At 36.6% G+C, this 17,917-nt stretch overlaps 1 protein-coding gene across 2 annotated transcripts in view; it reads left to right on the forward strand.

Annotated features, from left to right (window-relative positions):
- KIF5B (kinesin family member 5B) overlaps positions 1 to 17,917 on the forward strand; it is a 38,363-nt gene that overhangs the window by 9,543 nt on the left and 10,903 nt on the right. The window contains exons 3-17 of one of the 2 annotated variants that reach the window (XM_063324502.1): positions 1,383 to 1,456; positions 1,921 to 2,025; positions 2,428 to 2,476; positions 2,874 to 2,929; positions 3,039 to 3,126; positions 4,637 to 4,761; positions 6,495 to 6,599; positions 7,188 to 7,333; positions 8,935 to 9,083; positions 10,403 to 10,596; positions 11,408 to 11,476; positions 12,594 to 12,800; positions 15,735 to 15,878; positions 16,488 to 16,673; positions 17,534 to 17,651. In XM_063324502.1, the coding sequence (XP_063180572.1) occupies positions 1,383 to 1,456; positions 1,921 to 2,025; positions 2,428 to 2,476; positions 2,874 to 2,929; positions 3,039 to 3,126; positions 4,637 to 4,761; positions 6,495 to 6,599; positions 7,188 to 7,333; positions 8,935 to 9,083; positions 10,403 to 10,596; positions 11,408 to 11,476; positions 12,594 to 12,800; positions 15,735 to 15,878; positions 16,488 to 16,673; positions 17,534 to 17,651 (1,815 nt within the window). Of the gene's footprint in view, positions 1 to 1,382; positions 1,457 to 1,920; positions 2,026 to 2,427; positions 2,477 to 2,873; positions 2,930 to 3,038; positions 3,127 to 4,636; positions 4,762 to 6,494; positions 6,600 to 7,187; positions 7,334 to 8,934; positions 9,084 to 10,402; positions 10,597 to 11,407; positions 11,477 to 12,593; positions 12,801 to 15,734; positions 15,879 to 16,484; positions 16,674 to 17,533; positions 17,652 to 17,917 lie in introns of both variants that reach the window. The other variant, XM_063324501.1, reaches the window with a different exon arrangement.

Consider the following 17,917-nt stretch of genomic DNA (forward strand, 5'->3'; position numbering starts at 1 on the left):
ATTTGTCAGAAATTAACTCAAAATTAACTCTTATGAATAGGTTTGGTTTTTCCGCCCCAAATTTATTGGTGAAAACATCCTACAATTGCCTTAGTTTGTTTGGAGGAATATAAGAGGAAAGGAAATTTGTGAAATCATGTGTATGCTATAGATACTTTCTTAGTTTGTTTATTTAATACACAGTTTAAGGGGGATTTTTTTGAATGTGATTTTTACCCTCACAATTAAAAGTTTAAATGTGAATTAGTGCTGTGCATGTCAGGTTGTACAATTTCTCCAAACCTGAATTGTCAGAATTGGTCTAGTAACTTCAGAAAATCAAGTCTTCGAACAAAGGTTATACCACAGTAAGTTGTTGTAGTAAGCAATTAGCTAGCTTCCTGAAAATGAAATCGATTAATTTGTTCAGATCAGTAATAAATTCTAATTGACACAACTTTCAAAACAATTTTTACAAAGCCTTCCCCTGAAATATTAACTATTAGAGACAAGAGAGGACTGGCTAAATGTAGGGGGGTTTTGATGACTAGAAAAGTGAATTGCTGTGAAAAATCCTTGCTGCTGTGACTATTTAACTCTTTAATGAGTTAAATAGTAATTAGGATTAGATCAGAAGCTTGCTCCTTAAAACCTGGAGTTAACTAAGAATTGTAATGCTGCCCCTTTCTTCCATCTAAAAATCTGATCTCTGTTTCTCTGTGCAGCATTTCTAATCTGTGCTGCATCATGTGGGAAATGAGCTGTAGTGGTGGTACAAATGGATTACGGGTATGATGGGGTGGCAAAACATCTCCACTTGAAGTATCTCATGCTTGGTTTTGGAAAACAAAAGTTTGCATGCAGGATGTGATTCTACAGTAACTGACTTGTAAACAAACCAACCTGCCTGTCTCTCACCCCTCAATCTAAAACTTTGTGGTGGTTCACTCATAATTTAAACTATAAGCTTAATGGCCAAAGACTAAGATGCTTGAAACTTATGGCATAGTCCATTCTCTTCACAATTGGACAGTTAAACTTTCCTGAAGGCAGAAAATATTATAGTGTTCTCATGTACAGTGGTTTCTTCTGAGTTATCAAAGACTATCTGCTCAGCCTGGCAGTTGTATTGATTTCCTTTTTGTACCTGACTCTGAAATCCTGATTTTTCTGGTTGAAGGAACAGATGCTTCTAAGACAGTAAACTTCTAAAACACAGTCAATGATGAATGACTCAATGCATTAAAAGGGGTAGGGAGGAACACCCTCTAGCACAGAGTTCCCCAACATTGAATGATTTAACTTGCTGAACACTTTAGGGACTGCCTGCTTGCATTCTGTTTCATTTGACTTTCCTTTAGAAGAAGGAAATGAACCCTAATGAAAATGCTCTTTCCCTTTAGATGTACTTGAGGGATACAATGGTACAATATTTGCTTATGGGCAAACATCATCTGGAAAGACACACACTATGGAAGTAAGAAATCTTAAAATAATTTTCCTCTTAATGTCACTGTCATCTCTTTTCATCACAATAGTCTTTATCTTTCTAGTAATAAGATGTCTGCTTGTTTTCATTTTGTAATTTTAATTTTCTTTTCCTTACAATGTTTTGATACCCAAAATTTTTTTTAGGACTGAGAACAGCAATTATTGTATTTTTTCAGCCCTTAGTAGCAGGATGAGAAACACAAGAATAATGTTACTTGTACGTTTTCACTTTTCGTAGTTTGGGAGATTTCTGAGATCGTTCTTTTCACTCCTGGCAAATGCTGGGCCTAAATGGATGGTCAAGGTGTTCCTTTATAGGTAAAATAAGTGCATCATACCTGTCAGCATTTTAAAACTAATTTGTCTGTTAACTGTTTGGCCTTTGGATACTGTTTTGTAACGTTGCATTCAGTATGAAAGTTTCATTTTATTATATCTTTTTCTAATAAGGGGAAGCTTCACGACCCAGATGGAATGGGTATTATTCCAAGAATTGTGCAAGATATTTTTAATTATATTTACTCTATGGATGAGAATCTTGAGTTTCATATTAAGGTAAACTCTTCTTCGTTGTTAGTTATTTAATCTATATTACAACTGGAAGTAGCCTATGGACGTTCTATATCTGTTTCAAATGCCTGTAACTTGGAAAATTTAAATGTGAGTTATTTCTGAAGTAACTGACTCTTCTTAAAGAATTACGTTAACACTTTAATCTTGTTTCCATTAAACATTGATGGTAGCTATCCTGATAACCTGTGGCAGTGCTGTTTGGTGCTTGAAGCTTTTGATCAAAATAATTTCTTCTTAGAGGTGTATTTTAGTTCAGCCTTAAGGACTTGAGCTAAATGTGATATTATGTGGGACATTCTAATAATCATGTTGGATCCTTCTGATCAAAAAGCAAAGCATTTTTGCTTTCTGATGCTTTATCTTTATTCCCTTTCCCACTTCTAGGTGTCATATTTTGAAATATACTTGGATAAAATAAGGGACCTTTTGGATGGTAAGTCTTTTATTTATATTGAACATAGAAAATATATTGTTCTGGAGAGAGTTTTTAAAAAAAAAAAAAAAAAAAAAAAACAACAAAAAAAAACAAAACAAAAAAACAACAACCAAACCAAACCAACCAAACCCCTTTTCATGATAGTAAGATAGGTATGCAGTATGCTAATAACCTATAAAAGATAAGGGTACATCAGAATAAGAAAGCGTGGAGCTAATCTATAGAATAATACTAAAGCCGCAGTAGTGGTTGTTTCATGTATATTAAGTTTTTTCTAAAGTATTGTTGAGAAATAACATCTATGACTTGGACAATGACAAGGATGTTGTACACAGCTCATTCATTTTGCAAAGAAATCATATATACCTCAGCTTTAGAACTCTTTCTTTTCCAGTTTCAAAGACCAATCTTTCTGTTCATGAGGACAAGAATAGAGTTCCCTATGTAAAGGTGAGCATCGTTCGGATATGTTTTCATCTTTCACTCCTCTAGTGTACGTCATTTACCTCTGGCTTGTTGGTGTGATGGTTTTTTTGCCTTTTTTTTCTTTTTTTAAAAGGGTTGCACAGAACGTTTTGTATGTAGTCCAGAAGAAGTTATGGATACTATAGATGAAGGAAAGTCAAACCGACATGTAGCAGTTACAAGTAAGTATTATCTTTTATTGTCTTATACTGTTTTATTGATTTGCTTCTCATATGCCTTAGAAAGTAAGGAAGACAAAAATAATGAGCTAAATAATTCAGGTTTTTGAAAGGGTCTAGCATATGCAGTTTCATCATGTCTTTCAGAAACAAGTATTTCAATTAATTTCTTGTTAGATGTTGTTACTTAGACTTGTATCGAAAGGAGAGAGTAAGTGATCAGTGAGGAACTGTGAATCACTGGAGAAAAGATGTCATTCTGCGTTTGGAATTGTGCAGAATCCCAGTTTGTGGCATTTGTTTCAATTCACCTATGAATCTATAAGAAAGACACTGTGGCTTATCTACACTTTGGCCATTCTGTCACATATTCTAAGAAAAGGTGGTCAGAATATATATTCAGAAATGCTGCAGATTTAAGCAGCATCGTAGTGTCCTATGGTTTTTGGCCTGTGGCATGTAGCAGAGTTGCAAGGAGCCATGTCATAGGTCTCCGATTTCCCACAAGAAGCAGGATTAGGAAGTGACAAATTGTTTAAAAAGAAAAAAAACACCCAACCAACAAGGAAAGATGAGGTGCGTTCAAAATAATACTGCAGTTCTTAGCAACTGAAGTGACTGTCAGAAATCTTTGAGAGCCAGTTTGAGGGTGAATGTCATAATCTTCCTGTGTCCAGTTCTTTATTCAGGAAAAGAAAGAATATACAGTCATTAAGAAAACAAAGTTTTTTCTTCTTGTTTCTTTGGAAAGGATCGAAAATAAAAATATGATGTTCCTTTTAAGGAGTGACTCAGTCCTGCACTTCTACTTCATTGCTCTTGGGTAGTAAGATTCTGGAGTAGGGACCAGATTAAGTAATGGAGAAATAGCAGAAATTTGGATAGAAGGATATTATTCTATGTTGAGCTGCTTCTCTGGTAAGCTGATCCTTTAGGCCTCTGAGGGATTTATGGTTAGAAGGAAGAAGTAGTAGGCAGACTTTCTCATTCAGATTGCAGTCGGCTTAAATTTTGTCAAGGAATTAAAATAATTCTTTGAATTCAATAAGTCTTGTTTACTTTGTATGTTTTACAGCAGAGGGAGCAGTAGGTATTTAAACCAGAAAGGGGTGAAAGGTTACAGCCACCTAGTTGAAATTTGAAAAGGGTAAAGTGGGATACTTCGTAAAGCTACAAAAAAAACCCCAGCCAAACTATGTTCTGTATCAGAATGTAAGTGTGCTTTCCATTCTAATAAAGTAAATTAAATGTGTGAAATCCATAGTTGACAGGCTAGCAGATCTTATCTGTGAGCTTATGTGGTATTAATAGAAGCTCAAGGGAGACTGGATCTTTGTTAGTCAATTAGACAATACTATTGGTTTTGCTGCCTCCAGTTTTATTGTCGTTCAGAGATTGCTCTATATGCTTTTATGAGCTTTAGATCTGTCACTTCACTCTTTGAAGATACTGTTTTGTTATGTTAGTTTGGTTGTACAAATATTTTTGACAACTTATATATTTTGGATTATAGATATGAATGAACACAGCTCCAGAAGTCATAGTATTTTTCTTATTAATGTAAAACAAGAGAATACTCAAACAGAACAGAAACTAAGTGGAAAACTTTACCTTGTGGACTTGGCAGGTAGTGAAAAGGTAATTCTAAATTTCTTTTTCTGCTTTGGAAACCTCTGGTTGTTCTTTACAGTCAAATATTTTATGTTAATGCAACACGGATTGTTTGGTTGTCATCTCTGAAGCATTTTAATTTTGACTTTGAAATGTGGCTTCTGAATCCTAGTCTGGGTTGGCTATTATATACTACCTCTTTAAGCTGATCTGCATTTCTTCAGTAAGGGTTTGTAAATATGGAATAGCATGGGGAAATAGGCTAGATTTCAGTCTCAGTATCTGTGAGAGCAAAAAATTGTACAGGTCTGTTGGGTAGCCTGGTACTGGAATAAAAAGAGTTTTATGGATGTGAAATATCTGAATTTTCTTATTTAGTGTTACTAAGTTTCTTAATTTGAAATTCTGATTAACATTGTTTAAAATGTCAGCTTTCTTTCCTGTGTTGGTGGCTTAAAGCAAGGAAGGAACTGTGTATTGTTTTGGCTATTCTGTATCACTTATAGACTGTAATTTAGCTTTTTAAGTGCTGGATTTATGTTCTTTTCTTATGTTCATCTTTGCTTCTGGGGCAATACCCATCTTTTTCAGTCCTTTCTGCTTGCTGTTGTCATTCTTTGTGTCATTGTTCTGTGGCTTTATTATTGTCTCTGATCCTGTGTTTATTCTGAAATGTGTTTCGTAGTAGTGGTCTCTCTTTTTTTTTTTTTAATGAGAATGAAATGAAGCATTAAAGTGAGAACAGGGTTAAAGAAAAAGGCTGGTTTGCAGGTCTCCTTCCTCTGTAGCTTTTTTCCTTTCACTGTTTATTTCAAACTTTGCTTTTGCACTTGTCCCAGTCTTTTTGAAGTCCATGAGGTTTTTTGATGCCTTTTCTTCGGTTGCTTTAGACATCAGCAAAGAGAATTGCTTAGCTGTAGTCATGATCACTGCTTGGTGAGAAGAACAGAAAAGGGAGGGTTATTGAACTGTAAGTCAAATTCCGCCCTTGTGGCAGAAGAGCTAAGGTAAATCAAATGGTGTCAGGGTAGATTTTTTTTCACACTTCTGCTGATAAGTTCCTACAGCATTCCTCTAGGCCAGATTCAGCCTCTAAAATCTGTTCTCGCAAATTCTTGCTAATATAGACTCTGCTGTATTTTCGGGGGGGGGGGGGGGGGGTTGGTGGTGGGAGAGTGGTAGTGTGTGGTTTGTTTGGTTTTTGATTGTTGTTTTGTTGTTGTTGTGGGGTTTTCTTTGTTTCTTGGGGTATTTTTTGTTGTTTGTTTTTATTGGGGGTTTTTTTGTGTTTTGTTTTAAGGATGACCTCTGGACAAACTATATAGAGCTTCTTACTAAAACAAAGTTCTAACTCTTGGTTGCTTTGATATTGTAAATTACTTATAACACTTATTTCCTTTTACTCTAAGGATTTCAGACTTTGTCAAACTTCAGAAAACTTTTGAAGTTGTTTATTTCATAGAAATTTTTAACTGTGTATTTGTCTTCTATGAAACGGCATACTTTGCAGGGAAAATATTCACTTCAGCTTAAAAAAAATCAGATATATCTTTAAACACTGAGTTTTGAATGAAAAATTGATGGTGAATCAGAGACGGAGTCTGAGGAGGAGTTTGCTTACCTGTAATCCAACTTGCTTATGCGTGCCTCATAAAGTCAGGGAGACTGACTTAAAAGCGGGAAAATTACTCAAGTTTTATATTAAATGTGGAACGTGTTTTTTGAAGATGCATTTAGTAATTTACTGAAATATTGTATAGGTTAGTAAAACTGGAGCAGAAGGTGCTGTGCTGGATGAGGCTAAGAACATCAACAAGTCTTTGTCTGCTCTTGGAAACGTCATCTCAGCTTTGGCTGAAAGCAGTGTAAGTGTTCTCTTCTGTATTCTTATACTTCAAGGTTAAAGGATTGCATCTCTGAATACGATATTACGTAGAAATTCTTTACTGATCTCAGTGGTATATGTGGAATGTTTTAAACTAAAGGGTTCTCAAGCATTGGAACAGGTTGCCCAGGGAAATGGTGGAATCGCCATCCCTGGAGGTATTTAAAAGACCTGTAGGCGTGGTGCTTAGCAACATGGTTTAGTGGTGGTTTTGTCAGTGTTAGGTGGTTGGACTTGATGATCTGAAAGGTCCCTTCCAACCTAGACAATTCTGTGATTCTGAGTGCATCAATGCATTGCGGTTGGCCGTTATTCTTATACTGTATTGACACACATTTAATGTTGAGGGACCTAAGCATCATACTGACACTTTTCTTGTACTCTAGAAGTTAGCAAACACAGAAGTACGATTTTATGTCATCCCATACATGTTTAGTCTTATGTTTTGTGAATTAAAATAGAATTTAATGTCTTTGGAAGTTATACCTAGCAAAAGCATAGCTCTTGTTTCACATTAAATAATATGCTGAAAAACTGTGACTGATTCATTTAACCATTTTCTTCCTAGACTTATGTTCCATATCGTGATAGCAAAATGACCAGAATCCTTCAAGATTCACTAGGGGGTAATTGCAGAACCACTATTGTTATTTGCTGTTCTCCATCTTCATACAATGAGTCTGAAACTAAATCTACTCTTCTGTTTGGCCAAAGGTGAGTAAATGACTTTTTTTTTCTTTTTTTTTTTTTTGTTTTCTTTAAGCGGAAGGAGGGAGGAATGAATTTTACCCTATTAAGTTGAATCCTTTATGTGCTGGAAGAGCCTGTCCTCTGCCAACCTTTCTTTGACAGCGTGCTGAATTACATCTTTTGTTCTGTTCACTGTATCTAGCATTCCAGTAACATTTGAGCTAATACTTCTAAATTCCTGTGTCATTTGTAATTGAATTTATAAGTACCCACTTAAAATTTAGTATTTTGTTAGGTATCTCTTCTTTGCCACTCTGTTATTAGTGCTTCATTTTAATACTCCAATTCCTGACCTGTAGATTTAATCACTTTATTTACTGGAGCACATTACTACAAAAGCTGTCAGCATTTCATTTAGTTCATCTGGTTTTCTGTTAGCTTACCTCTTCCACTTTAATTCAACAAGATAGTTTTCTACTCTTTTTTTCTAAGATTTTTTGTTATGGAAAGTAGTCTAAATGACTTCACATATTCTGCCAAGGTTTTAAGAAGTTCTGTAGTTAGTGGGTGTGGGGTAATGACTGCATTCTGCAACAGTGGAATTTTTTGGTCTCTTTTCAGAATCTAGGAGGTCCTGTCCTTTTCTATTAGTACTCCTTGAATGAGCTATTGGGAGGTGTCTTCCAGCTGTAGCGCTAGTTTCACTGCCTCATGTTCTTGACTTCATCAGAAGTTAATAGATTACACTTCTTTATCAGCTACCATAATTAGTCTGGTATATTAATTCAGGCTCCTAGAGGTGTTAAATTTATGCCGAAACCTGCAGCTGTAGTAACTGAAGGCTAGATAAGTATCACATAACTTAGTAGGAAATCATTTGGCTTTTCGTAGTAATCAATCCCAATAAGACTTTGCAGAAAGATGCTTACAGGAGCCATATTATGGGGGGGAAAAGTTTGTAACTACCATTAAACTTTTTTCCTGTTTTCATCTTTGGGGGCAGGGCTGAGGGGACGGTGTTTAGTAGTAGGAGACTATACAAAAGAATTGCTGAGGTAAGTGAGGTGTGGCACTAAAGTAAAAACTACACATTAACTTCATGAGGATATATTATTAGTGCCTGTAGTTTCATCTCCAAAGTTAAAGTGTTCAGATGAGACTTGCCTGACTGAACGTAGACAATCAATCTGAACTTTATAGCTTGTACACCATTTTGGGTAATGGAGATCCAACAGCTGGATTTTTAGGTTGAAGTGGGCTGTTTCTTAAATAAGCTTGATGGTTTACACCCTCAAAGTTATGCTCTCTGTTGGAGAAATATTTGCTAGGTGTGATGAATGCTACTCTTTGTTCAAAGCTGTGCACTGTCCTGACTGGAATTCTTTCAGGTGAAAGTATGCAGCTGGATTTTTCAGCCTTCCCAAAGTTTATTTTATTGCTCTGTCCATTAATAGTTGTATCAATCTAATTGAAATAATAGTAAGTTGGTAGGGAGTAGAAATAAGCTTTTAGAAGAGGTGGGAATTGTTTACGCTTTTACTGTGATACTTGGAAATTTTATTTAAAAGCCTTTAATTCTTTTCTTTAAAAAATAAAATTCAGAGTTTTTTGCTGTTTCTATGTAGAGCAAAGACCATTAAGAACACAGTCTGTGTCAATGTGGAGCTCACTGCAGAACAATGGAAGAAAAAGTATGAGAAGGAAAAAGAGAAAAACAAGACTCTCCGTAACACCATACAGTGGCTAGAAAATGAGCTCAACAGATGGCGCAATGGTGAGAAGCAATTATATTCTTATTTTGCAAACTTTAGGGAAGATGATAGAGGCTGACTTAGTAATTAGGATACCAAAAATAACTGAGAGCACTATGCAAGACAGTAGTAGGAATATTAAAGCAAGGATAATAAGCTGACATAGGAACTTCATATTTTTCACTATATTGCAACTGGAACAGCTTCTAATAATCACATAATGGCAAAAATGTCTGGAAGTATGTTGATATTAGGTTCTTCAATGCTTAGTTTACTACAGAAGAAGAGTGACATACACTATAAAAAATTTTATTTGGGGGGAGAAAAAATTATATTAATTGTAAATGCAGAAACTGAGTAAAATTTCCTCTGGTTTGGTTCTCTAATTCAAATCAATATCACAAGATCTTATCTTTGTTTAAAACTTAAACATATTAATAGGCAAAAAACCCACCCTGTCTCTTCTTTCTGAATAATTGACTTATCTATTGAAATGTCTGGCAAAATGCAAGTTAAATACGAAGCCTTAAATTCAGGAATGGAGGAACACAGGTCATACTTGCAGGTGTATTCTGGAGTTTGGCAGCTACAGAAAACGATTTTGCAATCCTGTAAACAACTGCCCCACAGGCTGATGTAAATCTGAGAAAAACGGGCTCACTTAAGTAAGTTTAGTGAGATGTGGTATTTTTTCTATTTTTGAATCTTTTATAGAGACGGTATGAGGCCACACCTGAAATGTTAAGTATAGTTCTTCCAGAATATTGACACGAGGTACTGGAGTGTTGGAAAGAGCCCATACCATTCAAGGACTGCATAACATGTTTTGTAATAAGGTGCTAAGGAATTTAGTTTCGTTTACCAGAGAAGTGCCTTGATTAGTGTGTGTGGTATTCTTTCTATGCAAAGTTAGTAAAGTGTTCTTATCAGAAGAGGTTTACTGAATAAAAAAGGATAAAAGTGTAACTGAACAAATATTTTAAATTAGAAGCAAAGCAATTTAAAGTAAATATGGCTACCCAGCAAAACAGACTGCCAAGGGAAAAGAAAGGATTTTCTGTCTTCAGGGCAGGTTAGGTGCCTTTCTGGAAGATAGTTTGATGTGAGATGTGGAGCTCATAAAGTAACTGGGTGAAATACAGTGTTCTGTGGTAAGCAGGAAATAGTTTGGATGATCTAGTGATTGATGGGTTTTTTTACCAGTTAATCGTGTGAACTTGATGGCTTACTAACTGTGGCGCAGTACTGTTAGTAGGGAGCGTGTAATACTGCTCAAGGGTAAGTTTGTGGAAAATACTTCATGTCTGACTCTACTAAAACCAAGTATATTCTTTTCTTCAAGGGGAGACTGTACCAGTTGATGAACAGTTTGACAAGGAGAAGGCCAACTTAGAAGCTTTTGCAGTGGACAAGGATATTACTGTTATTAATGATAAACCAGCTACCACAATTGGAGTAACTGGCAATTTCACTGATGCTGAGAGAAGAAAATGTGAGGAAGAAATTGCCAAACTGTACAAACAACTGGATGACAAGGTATGCTATTCTTATTTAATGTAAGACCTCTTGGAAATATATCTTGAGCTATATTATATAATATTTAATTTGCCAATCTTCATTTGTCAGTACAGCTTGCTTAAATATTTGCTGGAAGCGCCTACTCTAACTGCGAAGCTCTGATTAAGAGAAATCAAAATTGTATTATTTTAGTCCTAAGTGAGCATCCTTTCTTAGTTACTCTCCCTCCTTTAATGAAACTAATAAAAAATGTCCTGAAAACTAAAGTATCAGTACATAGAAAACATGATAAAAATGAAAGTTAGGAAGGAAACATTAATGAGAATCTTCAACAGTATTTCAGCTTTCTGGGTGTAGAACATTCCTAGCTGATTGTTTGTAATAATACTGAACCAGAAGAAGGGAAATAATGAGAAAGCAGGAAAATGAGTAATTTGAAGACAGCAGTTTTTACCTCCCAAGTTATGTGTATTGTATTTGAACATAATTTTAAATTTAAGCAGTAGTACTACATTTGGAGAGGAAAAAATCTTTTAATTAAATCCTAATTGTTTCTTGGAAGTTAGAACAACTTGGAGAAGACTTGCAAAAGCCCAGGAGTTTTGTCTTTGAAGCATGGTGTTTTACACATACATGCCAAGTTAAGAGCCTAATGGATCAGGCGGTGAAATCAAAAGTACTATTTTTTTTTTTTTACTTTTATTGCTTTCAGTTGTATAATTGTCTCAGAATATTGAAAAGTTAGATGCCTAACATCTGCTGTCTCTTAGATAATTTTTCCTGAGTGGTATTTGCCAGTTTATTGAACACAGACTTACTTCAACTGCAGGATGAAGAAATTAATCAGCAGAGCCAACTAGTAGAAAAACTGAAAACACAAATGTTGGATCAGGAAGAGGTGAGTTTCAGTCTTGCATCTTTATTCTGTTTTTGTTTCTTTCCTTTAAAGAAATTGGAGATGTTCTGAATAGGTCACAGTTTATGACTAGGGAGTAGAATGGTGGCTTACTACTGTACAATAGTTCTCTTTTATTCCTTATCTAAATGCTCTGCCTATTCATTCTCCTCCCACTTAGACTGAGCTAATTGCTAAACTTAAACCAGTTTACCTGAACTTTAAGTATCCATGAAGATTGAAGGAATTGAAACATTTTATGCAAAGACATCGACGGTTTTCCCCGTGCAAAGTTAGCAGTTTGTCAAAACCGAAGATACCTTGATTTACTGTAAGAAATTTGTTTTAAGGTTTACTTTTGATCAGTTGCTGTACAGAGAGAGGAGGAGGAGGAGCGAAATGTAATGGCCCATAATGAAAAAGGAAGTATCTATGGGTTACTTCACACCATATTCGCTAGAATATTCAAACAATTTGTTTGCACGTGTTGCAAGTTATGTAACTTAATTAAATTGGTGAAATACCTATTAATAATGAAATGGCTAATTTCATTTAGCCAAGATATTAGACAAAATAATTCTATATAGCACAAAGATTTAAAAAATAGTAATCTTTGTGTACATGGCAAGAAGGAACTGGGTTGAGGACTCGGGAAGTTGGAGCTACTGTTTGATCTTACTTCAATAAATAAATCTGCCTCTTTAGCAACTGTTCACTTTGTCTAATTATTCTTCAGCAGCTAATAGTGTGAAAATGCCGGAAGCGTAGTGCCCAGCCTGGTGACAATTTCAGACTCATGAGTAGTGTTCAGCGGCCTTTTTGAGAACTTGCAGTATTCTGTGTACGTTTCCAGTTGCTGTCCAGTTGCACTTGATCTGTAATCGCTTCCATTTTAAAAATACTTTAAAAGCTAAAGAACTGTGGATACAGATGATAAATGTAATTATTCATTATACTTTCACTGTACCTGTCCTCGACATCCTTATTGCATGATGTTAGACACTAAAAATGTAGATATAAGCGATTGTAGTAGGTAAAAGGTTGAAGATTCAACTTACACATGGAACTTTCGTGATGATTATTTGTTGTAATTTTCATTAAATCTCTATCAATGTTGCAGCTTCTAGCATCAACCAGACGGGACCAAGACAACCTGCAAGCAGAGTTGAATCGCCTTCAGGCTGAAAACGATGCCTCTAAAGAGGAAGTGAAAGAGGTGCTACAAGCCCTTGAAGAATTAGCTGTCAATTATGATCAGAAGTCTCAGGAAGTAGAAGATAAGGCAAAGGAATACGAACTGCTTAGTGATGAACTCAATCAAAAATCGGTACGGAATTGGGATAAGAAATTACTGACAGTCTTCGACGTAACTTTTCTTGCCTTACCTGTATTTCTTGCTTGAAGTCATTTAAAGATATTTCCCAAGGGAAAATGGGAGCTTAAGTCTAAAACTTTTCTAGTTTTAGCAAAGGATGATTTTCTAAAACCAGTAAGCATCAGGAAAATGCACAGTGTATGTTGATCTTGATAGCGCTCATCTTTTTAGTACCTATGGGATTTTACTACCTGAAGAGTATTCAGAGAAATTCTAGATATCAGAAGCTAACACTTTCATTACGTGCTGGTGACCTGACTCAATTTTGTTTGTCTTTCTGGTGCAGTTGGGGTAATCTTCCCTTAAGAATTGCTCCTTCCAATCTTGAAATTAGAGTGAGTTTTTCTTGAAAGGAATGTGTATTTGCATGGTGTATTTATGGCATGTAAAATATAACTTATCTTGATGCCTTCAAAAACAGGCAGTTGATTTTACTTTCTGAAGGGAGTAGTCCTGAATACTGAGGACATATTCCAAAAGATAGCCCTGGTTAAAATACAGATGCAGCATCAGTCCTGCAGGATGAATACCATACACCTCCTCAGATGCCTGCATATTTTCTGAATTGACTGACAGTTTTGGTAGCCAATAATTTGGCAGACTTCAATCAATTTTAAACGGTTAATACTCTACCCACTATCCTAAAATTGTAAGTACTGGAAAGGACCAGCTTGTTTGCTGGCATTGCAGCAGAATATGTGATGGTGGAAGTCTCATTCTTCTCTGTTCTTGAAGATGAAAACTGAGTGGGTCTGGGTCTTCTAGTCAATGTGGCTTTCAATTTTTACTTAGTAAGATTTGACTAGATACAACACTGGCATTAAAATTGTCATTCACAAGATCATGAAACCTATCTTTAAACTTACACGTATTCTGAGCTGAGTAATCTTTATTAGTTACTTAGATCTTCTTAAGGTTGGCTGAAAGTCAGATGGTCTTTGGTCCTCCTATTATGAGCAGCACTTAAAACTTGGTGGAATAGGGTAGCTGTATCTGTGTATGATTCTGAAGTGCGTGGTTTGGCTTTTTTGTTTTCTTTTTGTTTTGTTTATACATAGTTCCTTTTAGATAATCAAGTGATTCTAGATATTATAACTTTTAATGTCCATTAAGTGTCATGAATAACTCAATCCATGAGAAAGCAACAGTTAAATCCAGTTGGTGTCCAGTCACAAGTGGTGTCCCCCAGGGTTCGGTGCTGGGGCCGGTTCTCTTTAATATCTTTATCAATGATCTGGATGAAGGGATCGAATGCACCCTCAGTAAGTTCGCAGATGACACTAACCTGGGCGGGCGTGTTGATCTGCTTGAGGGTAGGTTGGCTCTGCAGAGGGATCTGGACAGGCTGGACCGATGGGCTGAGACCAATGGTATGAGGTTCAACAAGGCCAAGTGCCGGGTCCTGCACTTGGGTCACAACAACCCCATGCAGCGCTACAGGATTGGGGCAGAATGGCTGGAAAGCAGCTCGACAGAAAAGGACTTGGGAGTGTTGGTTGATAGCCGGCTGAATATGAGCCAGCAGTGTGCCCAGGTGGCCAAGAAGGCCAACAGCATCCTAGCCTGTATCAGGAATAGTGTGGTGAGCTGGACTAGGGAAGTGATCATCCCCCTGTACTCGGCACTGGTGAGGCCCCACCTCGAGTACTGTGTTCAGTTTTGGGCCCCTCGCTACAAGAGGGACATTGAGGTGTTGGAGCGTGTCCAGAGAAGGGCTACAAAGCTGGTGAGGGGTCTGGAGGACAAACCTTATGAAGAACGACTGAGGGAGCTGGGGTTGTTTAGCTTGGAGAAGAGGAGGCTGAGGGGAGACCTTATCACCCTCTACAACTACCTGAAAGGAGGTTGTAGAGAGATGGGGGCTGACCTCTTCTCCCTGGTGACAAGTGATAGGACGAGGGGAAACGGGTTCAAGTTACGTCAGGGGAGGTTTAGATTGGATATTAGGAGACATTTTTTCACTGAAAGGGTTATTAAACATTGGAATAGGCTGCCCAGGGAGGTGGTGGATTCACCATCTCTGGAGGTGTTTAAAAAAAGGGTAGATGGGGCACTTAGGGACATGGTTTAGAAGTGGCTCTTGTCAGGGTAGGCTAAAGGTTGGACTCGATGATCTTAAAGGTCCCTTCCAACCTCAACAATTCTATGATTCTAACTGTTCTGAGATGTAGTAAAATAAAAACATTTCAGTGTTCTCAGTCTGTCACAGCTAACCCATGCAGTAACCATCCTTTGGCATCACTGGCTGAAACTTCCCTACTGTAAAACTTCAGGCATTTTTTTTAAAACTGGAGAAGAGAGAGCAGACAACTTCTGAGTATGCAGGCTGCTGAGCTGCAGCCGTTACAACCACAGCAGCTCAAGCTAGCTGAAAAACTGCTGTAGAGTAAGTGTAGTGCTTATGAACTCTCCAAACTGGGTGCCATTTTTTGATATGCAAGTAGGAAAGAGTTAAAAGCTGTGCAGGTAAAGATGAAATTATTTTCCTTTACCAAAATATGGTGAAAAATGTTCGACTTGTTGTCCATTACCTTTATCTCATAAATGCAATCTTCTGCAATATTTAACTATATATAATTCTGAATGCTGTTTAGCAAGGTTGATGTGAATTTTATTGTGGAGTTGTAAGATTATCTTTCATGAGCTGAAGGCCTCTCTCCCCAGTACTTCACATTTTGTTTTCAGAAGAAACACCATCACTCTAGGGCTTCTAAATTTTTGCTATACAGTGTATTCACATAGATTGATACCAATCTGGTATTAGGCATAAAACCAGGACACTTTAGTAGGCAACTACATGTTGCTGTATTTAAATAAATAATAGGAAAGTAGCTCTAAAATCAAGAGTGTGTTTTGTTTATTGAAGTATAACTTCTTTTACTGTAGGTCACCCTAGCCAGTATAGATGCTGAGCTTCAGAAACTTAAAGAAATGACCAACCATCAGAAGAAACGAGCGACGGAGATGATGGCCTCTTTACTAAAAGATCTTGCAGAGATAGGAATTGCTGTAGGAAATAATGATGTCAAGGTAAGAATTAGTGCAGTTTTTAATGCCATGTGTTATGCACATACATTGTGGATAGGTGGGGTCAGTTTTCTTAGTACGGTAAAAATAACCACCATAAAAAGCCTCATGTATATCAATAACTTGGGAATAAGCTTATCCCTTGCTTATGCTGTGAATTATCAATTCCCAAACAGAATTTGAAGAGCAGGTATGATTTTTTTTCTGTCTTCATTCATAATGTTAAACTACCATATGAAATGTTCATAATCAACAGCAGCATCTTGGAAATCTAATGCTGACCTACAGTGGCAATCAAGATGTTATTTGTTAAAAATGGAATGAGGAACTGAAATAAAAGATAAATCTAGAAGATCGCTGTAGGACAAGAATGTAAGCAGTGTTATAAATCTATAGTGAAATGTATTTCCCTCTTCAAGTGATTCATTGCCTTTGTGCAAACTTCTAAATAATCAATCAGAAAACTTAAAAGTTATGTTTTGGTGTGTAAATGCTCTCATTATCAGTTGAGGCAGGGGATGTGTGCTGGGCACTTCAGTTCGCTCCAGCTCATCTTTAATTCTGTTTTGTTATCCGAGTGTTCTAAATGTGTCACTCTGCACTTCTCAGCAGCCTGAGGGAACTGGCATGATAGATGAAGAATTCACAGTTGCGAGACTGTACATTAGTAAAATGAAATCTGAAGTAAAAACAATGGTGAAACGATGCAAACAGTTAGAAGGCACACAAGCAGAAAGCAATAAGAAAATGGAAGAAAACGAAAAGGAGTTGGCTGCCTGCCAGCTCCGTATCTCACAGGTAAATGTTTCTTTATGCTGTACTTCTTAAATGTTCTTTTGAATTCATTAACCTGCTGGGGGGGGAGTTGCAATTTCTTCTTGGCACCTAACAAAGTACATTGTAATGGAACAGCCACAAGACTCAGATGTATCCTCAATACTCTTTTCAATTTGGATGCTTTTGAGTAATTGTGTGACGGGATGTCAGGATTTCTGCAATATGTCTGTAGCCTGATCCTGCTTTTGTAGCATTTGTATTAAATACTAGGGTCCATATGTTCTCCATCACAGGATCCTTTACAAATACAAGTCTTACAGAAGCAGTGGGTAGTGAGCACTCTGCCTAGTAATGCAGCAAGTTGGAAGTGGGAGAGGTAGCACTGGCACAGTAAGATTATAGTAGGCTGCAGAGTAGGTTGAATTTACTTCTAGTGTGAGAAAGGCCATTTTTAATGCAATTACTGATCTTTTCTAACAATGTGACTTCTAAAACTCCGCAAATTGCAAACTATGTATGCACTTCAGTTTTTCTATATTTTGTTTTACATACAGATGGTCACTTTTTTTTAAACCAGGAGATGCATGTTTCAGTGCAGTCTTCTAAATACAGTGGGACTCTCATGCCTCTGATTAGTATTTAACATTCAAAACATCTCTTCTCCCAGCCAAAAATGTATTTCATTCCAATCCAGAATAAAGACATTGTCTTACAGGCTGCATTACACATCTACTTGAGTAGTCATATTCTTCTTAAGTTGAGTTGGCACCACTTTTGTTTTGAGATCAGGTTACTTGTTTAAAAATAAGTATAAACTGTTTATGCAGATATAATTCTGTGATACCTAGTTCCAAAGTAAATGAATCTTTCCATTCTACAAGCATGAAGCCAAGATCAAGTCATTGACTGAGTATCTTCAGAATGTGGAACAGAAGAAAAGGCAACTGGAAGAGTCTGTAGATTCCCTTAATGAAGAATTAGTTCAACTCCGAGCACAGGGTAGGAATTGCCTCCCTACACCCCACCTTCCACCACCACCATTTTAAGTATATAGTGATAAATAAGAAATTGTTCTGTTCTATTTAGATTGAAGAGCAGAGCTATAGAATGGCTTTTTGCTACTGAACATGTAGAATTACTCAATGGGAAAGCACATATGCTGTTTGAAAGAACTGCTGTGGATAGGATTAAATTAAGGATGTTACTGACTTCATTGATCTTTGGAGAGGAAACTTTCCCAAATTTTAAGGTGTTGGGAAGGGAAG

Source organism: Chroicocephalus ridibundus, chromosome 2 (genome assembly GCF_963924245.1).
Source record: "Chroicocephalus ridibundus chromosome 2, bChrRid1.1, whole genome shotgun sequence".
Lineage (NCBI taxonomy): Eukaryota > Metazoa > Chordata > Aves > Charadriiformes > Laridae > Chroicocephalus > Chroicocephalus ridibundus.